The sequence below is a fragment of the Anopheles stephensi genome, chromosome 2 (assembly GCF_013141755.1).
Source record: "Anopheles stephensi strain Indian chromosome 2, UCI_ANSTEP_V1.0, whole genome shotgun sequence".
Classification (NCBI taxonomy): domain Eukaryota; kingdom Metazoa; phylum Arthropoda; class Insecta; order Diptera; family Culicidae; genus Anopheles; species Anopheles stephensi.
The window spans coordinates 27,855,835-27,869,959 of record NC_050202.1 but is presented as its reverse complement, the minus strand read 5'-3'; the positions used below and the strand labels follow the sequence as shown (position 1 = coordinate 27,869,959).

The window sequence follows — 14,125 nt, the reverse complement described above, 5'->3', positions numbered from 1 at the left end:
ACTGATGCAAAACTAAAACAAACAACATGCTTTCACTAGAATATCCAATACAATTATAACATGTTTAGTAGAAGTAGTAACAGTGATTCACTATAATTACATGAGGTGTAACTCTACAATCACCTCGAAACCATAATCAAACAGAACTTGTTCACACCACAGCAAACAGCTAATACTTACGGACTGATTTTGCAGATGTAACCGAAGTGTTTATCGAGACGAATTCGTAATGATGATGAATATGATTATGATGGTAATGTTCGTCAACGCAATATAATGAGAACAAGTAAGATTTGAAATGAATCAATAAATTGCTACAGTTAGAAAGGAGTTACATTGTAAAGGGACACATTGAAGGAGAAAAAAGAATGGTATAATGACGTCAAAATGCATCGGTTACGTTTCGTGCTCCCCAGTACTAGGTACCAGTGGAGCGGACAGTACATACAACAACAAAAAAAGTCCTAACGTTCATCTAAAACTTCAACACATCTCTAAACAGAGAGAAGACCATCGAACGCGGACGACATTGCACGGTACTTACAATTTCAGCCAGCGCCGATATGACCTTGCCCAGCGTGGTAAGACTCTTGTTAATGTTGGCGCCCTCCTTCAGGCGCGTGCCCTTGGCGCCCGTCGAATCGGCCCGCTCAGAACCGGCCAAATCGACCAGACTAATTTTCGAAACCTTCTCCGTTTCGAGGCTGGTCATGCGATCCTGACGCTTCTGGGTGAAGAAAATCGTAAACACGGCGTGCGATCTTGAGCTCGTTTCGTTCATGTTGGTTGCGGCCACAGTACTGCGGAGGCGAAAGAATGCCACAAGAACGGTTCATTAGAAACGTTTCGAACCCCATTTCGAAAAACGTGAGTCGAGTCTAATTACCGTGCCTTGTTGCCCTCATCGATCAGGTCGTGTATGTCCTGGTACGAGGTGACGGCCAGTTTGGACAGATCTTCCACGTACGGACCAAGCAGCGGATGTTCGCGCACCTTCAGATTGCCTTTGTTTTTCGGGTTCAGCAGATCTCTAACGCGTTCGCAATAAATCTCCATGTACGACACCTCGACCGAGTACTTCAGATCATCGCTTTCCGTTTCCTGTATTCGACGGAACAGATCCTTACAGATCATCGGTATCACGCCCTCCTGGCCGTCCTCCTGCTTGCCCATCATGGTGTACGATTTGCCGGCGCCTGTTTGTCCGTACGCGAAGATGCACACGTTGTAACCGTCGAACGAGTGCTGCAACATTTCCTCGCCAATGTCGGCGTACACCATGGCTTGTGTCGAGAATTCCAAATCGCGAGGCTGTGATACGAGCGAGAAGGTGAGTCGATTAATATGCTATCGTTTACTCTACAGAACCGTTGCTTACATCGTGTGACCAGTAGGAGTAGTCGTAGTTGAAGCGTTTGACCGATTCGCTCGAACCGGGCGGTACCTTCGGGTTTGTGATGCAGGTCGTGTTGCCAGCCATTTCGATGATGCATTTTGACTCCCGGGCGATTTCCCGGGAGTTGAAGGGTCGCACACGGACCGCCACCTTCACGGACGACATGATGGCGGGTGGCCCTGGGCCCTGTTACCGGTTTTAGATCTGTTGAAAAGATAGAAACAGTTTGCACGAAAATGATTTTAGTTGGAATATAATTTGAGCTTTTTTTTTTGTTGTTGGATACTTGAATGTCCCAGGGTCATTCATATTCGATTTCTAGAAACGATTATTTCAAACAATTTTTTCAATGGAGGCGCCCAGTACGTTTCAATAATGCAGTACTGTTTTGAAGAAAACAATCTGTTTCTAAACCTTATTCGATAGGTAAACCAGCATTCAAGAAATATAAAAAAGGCAGCAATTTATTTTTAGATAAGCTAACCCACCCACCCGCAAATACTATAAAGAGATGAACCGCCGAAAACTTTCACCCGATTAAAAATAAACAATGTAATGCAACCATTAGCAACTTTCTATTCAAAGGTGAAAGAAGGCAAAGAAAAAAGGGATAATATAATCAGCTGAAAACGAAACTTTCCTACGTGGAGATTACCATTAACAGTTGAAAAAGGCAAAAAAGACCCACTCAAATGGAAGGGAACTTGTGCGAGGAAACTTATTTTATGGTTTATTTCCATAATTGAACCACGCAATGAAAACCCAAAATTAACACTTCACAAACCTTTGAAACTGCTGGATTGAGAGAGTCTGGCATGAGTGTGTTATAATCCAAGTAAAAAAAAGGAAATTCCATACATTTGACAGAGCTAAATTTTTAAGAACTTTCCTATGAAGATTAACGTAAAACAAAGGTTAAGTTGATCGGTTCTGCTATACAAACACCTTTTTAAAAGTAGTTTCTGCATTAGTAACGAAGCGGTATATCTTTCATCCAAATACAATCACAACCAGCTACAGATGCAGATTTATCCTGCAACGAAGCATTTTACCGATATTAATTTTCAACTAGCGAATAGAGGGTGGATTTACAGCCAGACACATAAATCACACATTAAATGCGGGGCGTTTGCTAGAACTGTCATCTGAAAATCCTAGCTGGATTACAAACCCACCCGAACAGAATTTTCTAGACAGGAGTACGAGCACTGTTCGTTGCGAATAAAACATTTTTCGAAAAGTTTCCATCTACCAACTGGCAAACAGCTCTTCCCCACCTGAGAAACGATAATTAAAATCACAACCATTCAAGGTGCATGGGCACTCCGAAAAACGTTTCGTGTACGAGAGCACCGAATATGTTCCTGCACTGCAAAAACAAGGATCACATCTCGTGGCTCTCGTGGAGTCGAAGGCCTTTTTTAGTGGATGGATTTTCATGGTAATGTCTTTACCGTCTCCGTGGCAAACCGGGTCCGGGGGTTGAACCAATGCCCGGCAGGACGTCCGAACCACAGCAGGATTCATTGTTTCAATATGTAATTAAGACCTAAAAAGGACGGCGACGGTACGTGCAACTGATGTGAAGTTGCAAATTAATCACCAACGTATGTGAGCTCCAACCGAAAAACCTCCAGTGAAGAAAATCAGTACGATTGTTTGTGGGGGGTATAGTGCTGTAGAAAAAAAAGGGCGGCGATTGATTAAATACTCTTGTCTAGGAAAAAGAGGGATTTATTTGCTGCTTAAATCGTACTGGAGGTTCGTAGAAAAGGAATGGGAAAATTAATTTCAAAATCGTAGTACGTTCTCTATTCTCAAATAAGTTGGAGGAATTAATTATAAAAGTGTATTCATTCATCGAAAAAGTCTTCCAGATCAGATCAGATTAATTCGATTACTCAGAACACATTAAACCTAGAACAATTTTCAGTTCGTAGAAGTACCGAGTAAATGAAATCTCGGCTCTTATACATCTACTTGAGCTTGTGACAGGGTGCATGTGATTCACAATAGTTTTACGCTCCAATCAAAAGGCAAGTGAAACTTCGTTTTTAGCAAACAAACTACATCCCCGCTCGGTATGGCGTGTGTTTGCCATCTTTTCTCTCCCTGCCTGTTTTACTGTGCGTAAGCACGGCAAAAGCTTGCGTGCCTAATTAATCAACGACACGCTATCCAATTTGTTGAATATCGCCCACGCAACCTCACCTTCGTAACGGTGGAACCACGCGTGTTCAGTCGCAAAAGTTGCCATTTCCTCGCTTTTTGATACGCATAGCCTTAAGTGCAATCATCGTAGGTCGGGAAAGCGTCATAAATATGCTTGGCAAAATGCGCGTCACGGCAAGCTGTTTGGTGGCACATGTAGGAACGAAGGAAGGAAGGATGTTGCGAAGCGGTATGATTAGCAGAAAGAACGGTGCGTGTTCGACACGTTCGAGTTCATAAGTAAACAGTGCCATAACTAAGTGCATACCGCCGGAGGAATATGAAACAGCGTCGCAAACATCGCAAGCAACAGGGAGAACGCCATCTCGCCAGTGTGACCCGGGGAAACGCGTGTACTCGCTGCTATGGGACGGGGGGTAAGAAAAAGGCAGTAAAAGTATTAAAACCTTAAGCAATTTTTATCGACCAAGTTAATGCGTTACTATACTGTAGCCTCAGTTTTTCTTTTTGAGAGTGTGACTTTTTATCCTAACTACACGGAATCCATCGTAATACCCCGGCCAGATGGGTTGAGTTGGAGTAGCTCGCGGTACAAGGACATTGGCCAGCGTGCAAAAATGTGTTTGAGCTAGCAGTGCCTCTCGCAAAGCTAATCATTACACGCCAAGGCGGGCGCCAGATGTCTGCCTGCGACAACACTCCTAATGGAGGGGTTCTTTTTTTTCACGATTTGATCGCATAAGGCCAATAGAGCTGCGAACAGGCCACAGGCTGCGATGTCCTCGAACGACGAAAAAAAAAAGTGAACGCCATGAACCTTGTTACTTTTTCATTTGTTTTAAGAACATGATTTTTTAAGTAAAAAATATTCATTAAGTAAATTGGAAACGATTTTTTGGAATATTTTTTAATACAACTCCACAGGTTATATATCCGAGACGTGTAGTATGCAACTTTTAAGTCGCTTTTATTTCAAACAATAATTTCTGTTAACTTAAATGACCCAAGAGTAACGTGCAACTCGCCGTTCTTCAGCTGTAGAAACGCATTATCATTCACTATCATTAAGGGCTGACCTGCTGACCTTATAATCAAATGTGTTACAAAGCTTTGCCGTCGCACCAGCGCCAAGCTAAAATGGTAACACCTTTAGGGTTATGTGCCCAGTTGCAACTGGGCTGAGAGCCTCGACACTCATTTCCTAGGAACGTGCTTCACGAAGCAGTATTAGCGGTGAAATGGATATGGATTTTTACTTGATGGAAAAACCTGCCCCACGTATGTAGGTGCCAAGCTTTCCCACGTTAAGCTACCGCTACGTAATGGTATTAGTGGCACACTACCTTGCAACGGTTGGTAACGTTCGATCCATGGCGTACGACCGACGGACAAACATTCACAAAGAAAAACACGATGAATCACAAACGCAGGATCCAGTCGCGACTTCTGGGCGTCTTTTAACGTCCGACCACCAGTATAGCTTGCTTGCAATGTACACACACACACACAGTGGAAAGCTGGAGCTAGTCCAAGGTAACTCCAAACCGTTGGTGACTCATTCTACAAGCATAGTAAATATGTTGCCCGTAATCGCCTGTCGGCCACAAAGCGCGAGGATCCGCTTGCTTCTACTGTTCCCTTTTGGAGGTTGTACAGCTCCTGCTTCTCGCGGGGTTTCGAGGTGGCAGCAAACTCCAAACCATAAACCATTTATTTCAACGAACCATATCAAGCTAGAGTAGACTTACGATGGTTCGGAATGTTTCCCCGTCCCTTTTGGCGAAAAACATATCGCCCGAGACATTCGACCACAACACAGCTCCATATTCTACCGTTTACCGATGGTGGATTTTTCGCCAACGGCGTATCACATTTCACTGCAAGCAGTTCTGCTGGTTGCCCAATAATGTTTGTCTTTCTAATGGCTGTTTGCTAGTGTTTGCGATTTTTTCTTCCAAGCATTACCAAAGTGAATTTATATGTTTAAGACATATTTTTTATTAAGTCCATTATGGTGGAGCAAAATGAAAAAAAAAAACGATTAGCGCTGCACAGACAACTGTCAACAAAACCTTGCACGTACACATTCGCTATAGAAATAATAAATTCCCCCAGCAAGCACACAAAGCTTCTAAGTAACTTGATCCAACGCAAAGAACATAAAGGAAAACATGGAAAAAGTACAGAGTGAATGGTAATATATAAAGGAACATAGTAAATACTTTTATATATCTCAGTGTAGGCTATATTTTCAACGGTCCTATATTTTTTACTGGGAAATTCATTGCTTCATTGTTCTGTTTTAAGTTATTAAAAAAGTAATACAGTTTACTGTACTGTACTGTTTTAAACTATCTAATCTAAATAATGTTTCACCTGAATGCTGAAAAATACTCTTCGGCATATTGATGCGCTTTTCATTCCCACTGTCTCTAATCCCCCTCATTTAGAATAAATCTAATTCCAGATGACTCCACTAACAGGTCACAGGTCAACACCCTCTGAATCACCAGTATTGATTGCTTATTCTCGAACAAAACAATTTCCTCACATGCATCGCTGCAGCATCGACCAATCCAGCGCGTGCAATGTCCATTGTGCAGGCAAGCACAGGCAACCATGTTTCACCCGAGGGTGTTTCCCAGTGTTACTGCACAAAAACACATTCTATCTGTTGAGGGGATGGAAAATTTTCAAGGTAACATACTGCTGCAAGCCGTACACACGAGGCAAACCGTATGGACAATCGGGCGCCTCCATTAGCGGGCATCAGCTGCCAAATGTGGAAAATGTGAGCCATGCTAATAGCGCCACCGTTCCTTGGCCTGCGTTTCGGGAGAATTGGAATGCCGCTAGACATGCACAGACACACACACACACAAAGGGCCATATTCATATTGTGTACTTCCTCGAGCACAACGTCCAGGCCACTAGGCTTCCGGGAAATAGATGACTCATCCTGGTGTGCTCGATTTTCCTACTCATTTATTCATTCTTATTATTTCGTGCTGATTCTGAGCATGGTACGAGGTGGGAGCTGTTTTGTTCTTTGTGTAGAAGTGCTAGAAAAGAGCATCATCTTTCCGCAACTACCAACTACAATGCGAGTGTGTTAGTCGGAAAAATCAATACAGTGTTTTCCCATCGCTCGGTTCCCACCGCTGCCACCTGCGGCCAAAGATTATCCCACGCTAGATTGGTCAGCCCTGCGTGTTGGTGTGAGTGGCAGTGTTGTCTCCTTTCCGACCGAGTTGCGTCCTGTCCACGCACACATCTGCTCACTCTCTCTGCCCTGTCGGTTGGCTTTTGCCTCAATCGATAGCCAGCACTCATTCTCTGCCTCATCGCGAAGGTGCTCACCAGTACCAGTATGGGCAGTATGGGTACAATAAATGGTCTACCATTTTCGGGCCAACACTTCCAATGCGTACAAAAGGACTGTTTTGTGTGTGTGACATCGTTCCCGCTACCGATTGAGTGGATGATGCAGATAATCATCGATCTGCTTCGTGACAGATCACGTTCCAGATGAGGCCTGAAGTAGCCTAGCCTGAAGACCCAAGGATCCACTCGTGTTTGCCTCGAGTGCGATGTCATTCAACAACAAACAAACGAGTACCTTTGCCAGATGGAGCGATTCTTGGGGATGATATCTCAAGTACTTGGAGAATCTTGATACCTTACCGAATACTGCTGCGATATTTAAAATTTATTATAAATACCTGACACTGTCTTGGGTGTTGTAATGAAGGCAAATATTTTACCACACACTATATTCAAACGGTTCTTTGTTAAAACTATTTGAACACTCCACTAAAGTACGTATTCGTGAAACTGTTGAAGATTTGATAAATTTCTACAGTAAGTTTTCCTCTATGCCGAAACTTCCTCCAATGTCTTCAGGAAAGACAACGTCAAGAGAATTTGCTCCCATGTCGCACTCACAGCTGTGTCTGTCGTCACTCACAAGAACCCACTCGTTTCGCACTCAGCTCGCTCGCTCGCTCACTCACTCACTGTCCAACAACACCAATATCCTTAGTTTTCATCGCATGGAAATCACGAATGTGTGCTCACACTTTTCTCCTTCAAACGACCAGCTTCAATATGTTTTTTCCACCGTTCAAAGAGAGCACCAGCAACAGAGATGAAGAGAAAAAGAGAGCGAGAGGTGGAGAGAGAGAGAGAGAGCTGTGGAGAAGAAAAATGGCGAGTTGGATGGAAAATCTTTTCCCAGCACAAAATTGCACTTAGAAATTCACAAAATGGCGCTGCAGAATTTTCCTTCTCACAGTTTTGCAATACATTTCGCTTCTTTTCACTGTTTATCGGGTCCTTTTTTCCTGGTAAGGATGATAACGATGCATTTTCACAATAGCCCCGAATTTAGTGATACTTTTTGTTCCTTCTCCTACAGCAGCAGAAAGCGGACACTATGTAACACTACATACAGAGCTTCAAATGTGTATCCGAAGCATAATGAAACCTTTTTTTGCTCTTTTGGAAATTCCTTCACCAATGCACCATATGCACAATTAACTTCGTCACACGCGCGCACAGCTGCATCCACCTTCACAGATGTACAAGCACGCATGCCATCAGCGGACATGACCTTTAACAAGCATTCCCGTGGGTGCGTGCGTCGTAGTTGGTAATTAAGACGATTTGCTTATCATTAAAAGAGACCATTTTTCCTACCCCCCCATCCGGTTTTCGCTTCTCCTTCACGCAACGCGCCTTCCACAAACCCAGTTTAACTTGCGTTTTTTCACTTCCAAAAACATGAATAATCTATGATTCACTACGCCACCCCCCCATTTTGCGGATGACAAGGGTGGACGAATAGTTGACCTCGAGTTGGAGCAAAAAAAAAAAAAAAGAAATGCACAACCGAAACCCCCAACACATGTGACGCAGGACTATATAACACACTTACAGAAGGGACAAAAAACGGTGGCCAACTTTTTGGCGATGCCTGGTGAGCGGGTGCTTTCCTTCGGTACACCTGCCACGCAAAGATGACCGCTTGGCAAATGACCGCTTTGCTAATCTAAACACGCGCCCACACACACATACGCCCCCGGACGGTACGCGTGTGTTTTCGCCGTTGGAAGGGTTGTTGGATGTCGCGTTAGTCACGTTTTTGGGGTGCTGCTACTGCTGCTTTGCGGTTAGAATTGATTTTCTGGCTTTCCAATACTTCACACGCACGCACACAAACACACACACATTCACAGTACTACCCGCACACGAATTTTATGGGGGGGTTTGCGTTCCGTTCCGTTTTTCAATCCATGCTGGAAGAAGGCAAGTCTGGAACTGAACCGTGTGGCCCAACAAGGCGGACATACTCTCAAGGATTCGCTCTCCAGCCATTTTTACCCGTGGCCCAAAGCTCTCGGGCAAACGCGGTACATTGTGTGCAATATGTGGTGGCATTTTCTTTGGAGCGTACACTCAAATGTGGTTTTATGCTCACCAACGCTGACTAAAGTTGAGCACAATCCGAGCGAACAAAAACAAAAAATAGAAACAGTGCGAGAGGGTTCGGCACATCCTGGTGCATGCGCAGTAAACGCACCTTGGCACCTTATGGAGATGCTTTATCGTTATCGATTCCAATGCACAACATATCTCGACGGTTGCGAAAAAAAAGAGAGATATTATATGAAGAGACTGCTCAAGCTGTAGGAAATCAAGAGCCTGAGCGGGCCAGAACGAGCAGCATAACACCGACATTCCAACATTGTACCGATAAAGTGGCTTATCATTTATGAGCAACACACATCACCTTCTTGATATCGGTAAGTGCCACAGCATTTTGGCTTCATAAAAGGAAAAGAATTTGAGCGGCATAAAAGAAATGCTGAGGGCAAATTGGCGAGCGGACCTCCACAAACGTCACGCTGCCAAGTGTGTGTGTGTGTGTATGGAAAGCGAACCGTCGACGAGCGGTTCGAACCCGAACACCAATGCCTCTTGACTCGTGTCTCACTACCGTGGTAGGAGTGCGCGCGCAAGCCATAATAGCGAAAGGCTTCATACCGAGTTCCACCCGCCAACCTTACCTTAACCGCACATGCCGTTTGATGTTTTTTTTTTTTGTATTTTTGTTTGTTGGCAAAATATTTTGCGGAAACACTGATTGACAGGATCCGTCGCGTGTCACGGTCCCGATGGGTTGCAGGAAGTGTGGGAAAATTGTCCGGGGAGTCCGGAGGGTAATGGGTAACCTGTGAAAAGGCGGCCGTTTGCGGTTGTTTGAGAAACGAATTGAGAAGTCCTTTCGGTCGAACAGGACACATCATCGACAGCAACGTGGTGGAGAGCTGTGGTGTGATGGTAATGCTTAGGATTTAAAAATAAAATTGCACATGAATGAAACGGTAGACGTTATAGTTTTGCTGTGGGTTATGTTATTACACGCAGAAGCAAAACTTGTCACCTGGAAGAAAGCTGGAGGTGTTTCGCACTTGTAATAAGCACGTAATACGTTGAGAAAAGCCAGCATTTTTATTTTCAAATTATTAAATTAGACCTACCCGGCTCAGAACAACCTTGATGTAAGTTTGATAGTTTTTACCTACAGTATTGTGTAAATCTGAACGTGGGCATTAAGTGCAATGTGAAACCTACCACATTGTTGCGTTCCAAAGTGACTCAAGAACTAGGCGTCGGATGAATATTGGAAGGTATAATATTCGACGGTCCGGTGCGAGTCCGGAGTGCGCGAGGCGGTCCGGTGGCCGAGGCGACAGCGCGCCGGTCTTCACACGGCAGGGCCGGGGTTCAACTCCCATCCAGACCGCCTCCCCGTACGTAAGGCTGACTACTTTACTACGGGTAAAAATTAAGTCACAGAAAGCCAGAAATGGTAGGCCGAGACCTCTCGAGGTTGTAGTGCCAAGGTAGAAGAGATAATAAAAACCGTTATCTGGCATACGTACGGTGCGTAGGTTCGCGTTCGCGCAGTGACCCTCGCGCACTTTGGAAGTTCGTCAACGCTAGGCGAAAATCATCCGGTTTTCCTAGCTGCATCAGCTTACAATGGACTCCATAGCACCTCTCCATCTGCAGTTTGTAAAATTTTTGCCTCTCGCTTCGCCGCCACTTTCCTACCGGACGTCACTGATGAGGAGCAAATATCGGACGTGCTTGCAAACATACACCTCTGGGTGCCATGAGCCCTAATATGCCGATGATCGATGTGTCAGGAGTGGTGAAAGCGATCGATCGTCTCAAACCATCCTTTGCTCCGGGGCCGGCCGGGATCCCACCTTCGATACTGAAGCGTTGTGCTGTCACCGTTGCTCCCATCTCGATCTTTCGAGACTCGTTGGGCAAAACCTCGCGGCTTGTCCCCGTGCACAAAAACGGGGGACAAGTCAAACGCCTGCAACTACCGCGGCGTTACCTGCGCTTTGTGCCTGCGCTAAGGTTTTCGAGCTGTTGGTTTTCGAAGTACATCAGCGCTAGTCAACATGGGTTCGTCCCTAAGCGCTCAACCACCACCAACCTGGTTGGTGATTCGTCAGCCTCTGCTACAGAACCATCGATGCCGGATCCCAGATCGACGCGGTTTACACGGACATCAAAGCTGCCTTTGACTGCGTCCCACACTCATTGCTGCTCGCCAAGCTCCAGACGCTTGGTCTACCCGGTCAGCTGCTGGGCTGGATGCAATCATACCTTCCCGGTAGATCATATCGCGTTAAAAACGGGATCGCATATGTCTCGCCGCATCGATGCTTCTTCGGGGGTGCCTCAAGGAAGTAACCTTGGACCGCTGTTGTTCGTCATCTTCGTCAACGACCTAACGAACGTAACGGTGCTCCCTGCTGGCAGCCACCTACTACTATACGCGAACGATGCTAAGCTATTCCTACCGATCCACAACCGGTCAGATCAACTCCGCCTTCAAGCCACTCTGTGCCCGTTCCAGGTCCTGGTGCTCGAAGAATGGTCTTGCATTGTGCGTCGAGAAGTGTGTCGTCATTACGTTTGCGAGAAAGCGGTGCCCTTTAGTGTACGATTATGCGTTAAATGGTGCTACCATTGAGCGCAATAGCTGTGTCAGGGACTTGGGAGTGCTCCTTGACGAGAAGTTAAGCTTCCAAGACCAGCTGGAGCACGTCGTCACTAAGGGCAACCAACTGATCGGTTTACTAAAACAAATAGCTCGTGACTTCACTCTGATCCGGTTTACATCAAAATGCTATATTGCTCTTTGGTGCGGTCGGTTTTGGAATACGCTTCAGTAGTTATGGCCCGGCTGGAATCCATCCAGCGCAAACTCACTCGGTTCGCTCTGCGCTTCTGGAGGCTGGAGGTGGACTACGCTGGACGCTGTGCGCTGCTGGGCCTCGAATCGCTGGACCAACGGAACTGCAACGCCCAGAGGCTGTTTGTTGCGGGATTACTAGACAACCGGATCGACTCGCCGGGGCCATAAACTTTTCCCTATTTGATTCTTCAGTTGTCTTAGGGCTTCAATCAGAAGCTTGTAATCTGCTCAATTTTGTGTAATTAAAGCCAGCTTATCTAGCTAAGTTACAACACAATTCTGTGAAACCCGCTTACTGGCACGATTCGCACGTGCTCGTGAAACATTTCAGACGTTTAAGGTTTCTTCTTGAGTTTTTTTTTCTTGGTCACAATTTAAATGAAGTTTATCTCAGCATCCAATAGGGAACCCAACTCCCAATGTAGTAGATTAACACATCGTAGCACAAGTTTCAGACTTTTGGGGAACTACAGATAAGTAGATCAAATTGGACTTGCGTTGAACTGTATTTCGACACATCCGTTGTGAAGACACGCACACACCGTCGTGTTGAAGCATGTTCACTGAAACTTTTGAACCCAAGCAGAAGCGTTCCGTTCAGCAAATAAATCGATCGCACACGTTGCTCGAAACTATTTGTTGCTATTCTTGGGTGCGTAGAGCGAACGGCAAACTGGTATGTGCTGCGTACACTCTTGAGTGTAATCAAATATCCTTACCGGCGGGGCAAGCTTCTCCTTCGCAGCTTCAGTAATATAAAAAACAAATACGTAAAAACCGTTCTCACTGACGTCTCTCATGCCAGGCTGCAATAAACTAGACGTGTCATCAGCCTCACAGAACCATCGTTACGCGAAGGCTGCTAGATTGTAGTCTAGCGCAGCAAAACAAAAACGGAATGGTCTCCAGATAGTCATTAGTGGAGCAAATAAGGATGGAGGTGGAAATTGTAGTCGAGCAAAATGTGTGCCGGTGGAATTTGCCATTTGTGCCGATAGTCCTTTGTCGTTCTCCGCCTGATGGCTCGATGGGTGTTGAACCACAGCAGCAGCAAAAAAAAAAGGTCACACCGCACGGACATTCCATATAAAAGGTCTCAAAAGAAAAATACATAGCCAGATGGTTTAAGAAAGGGGGCCACACGATGACCCAAGACCACATTCGTTGGAACACTTTATCAGTGTCCGAGAAACCATTGAAAGCATCAGCTTAGAACGATCTCACTACTTCAACTATCGTTTGAAACGTAACACTTACTTCAATAACTGACGTCTGACTGTGAAATAACGATTGCAACAAGAGCGCAGATTCAATGTATCTTCCCGCTAATAGGAAAAGCGCCACTAGCGCGTCTCTTTAAGGAGCTACAAGAAATCTTTCACCCTTCCGGCGAGCCACTCGTTATGCTGTCTGCTGTGGCATCGAAGTGTGTAGGTAGATGCGGTGAATCACATTCATCAAGATGTCTACCGTTCGACCCGCTTCGCCCTGCACCGAAGCGAGACGGGGCGATCTGCTTGTAAAAATTGCGAGCCGCGTTTGAGCTTGCGTCAGGATGTGCACACGCAAACCTCGAAGGACACAAGCGGGATAATGGCTATGTGGCGATTTCTATTTTTAGTTGACGTCGTTTGCCAAACAGTACCGTCCTCTGTCCCTCCGTGCCTGCCGATCTGTCTGTCCGTGCCTGCCGATGCAGAAAGACATCCAGGAAGGAGGGCATCGTCTAAATCGTGCTACACAATTCATTTGCTTCAATATGGCTGTGAGAGCTTGCGTGAGAAAAATGTGAGATCCCACTTAGTTCCGAAGAGATAAAAGTGCAATGAATGTTTCGGCTTTGTTAAAGATACATCGATTATTGCACTGAATGAGCAGCTAGCAGGCTACCACCTCCAAGAGCAGGTAATACACAAAATAATTTAGCAAACTGCTAGCTGAACTGCTCGAGCGTTCATGCCACATGAGCCCGAAAACGTATCGACCCGTGCGAAGCGTACAAACTGCGTCACCACAGCTGACGTAACGAATGGTTATCGATTTTTCCAGACCTTCTCCGCGCACCCACCAGACTTCATCAACATTTCCCTGCTGCATTTCGTTCAAAAAGCTTGTGTTTTTCCACCGGGAGGGTGGAGAGCTCAGTCACAAGATAGGAAGAAGGAGAGCGAATTTTGCACAAAGATGATCGTGCAGCAGCATACGACGGTCGGGGAAGCTCTACGGATTTGCTATTACCAACCGACGCAAGTGGTTGCATTGCAATCCTTTGT

General features: G+C 45.5%; 1 protein-coding gene across 10 annotated transcripts in view; it reads right to left on the bottom strand.

The window, feature by feature from the left end:
* The window catches only part of LOC118506034 (kinesin-like protein unc-104), a 44,614-nt gene that overhangs the window by 16,085 nt on the left and 14,404 nt on the right, over positions 1–14,125 (bottom strand). For 3 of the 10 annotated variants that reach the window (XM_036042655.1, XM_036042660.1, XM_036042661.1), the window contains exons 1-5: positions 8,505–8,898; positions 1,379–1,600; positions 887–1,311; positions 545–800; positions 181–183 (exon numbers count right to left, since the gene is read on the bottom strand). In XM_036042655.1, coding sequence (XP_035898548.1) covers positions 181–183; positions 545–800; positions 887–1,311; positions 1,379–1,561 — 867 coding nt within the window. In that variant the 5' untranslated portion in view covers positions 1,562–1,600; positions 8,505–8,898. Of the gene's footprint in view, positions 1–180; positions 184–544; positions 801–886; positions 1,312–1,378; positions 1,601–7,290; positions 7,403–8,504; positions 8,899–14,125 lie in introns of those variants that run through there. The other 7 variants (XM_036042663.1, XM_036042657.1, XM_036042662.1 and 4 more) reach the window with 5 other exon arrangements.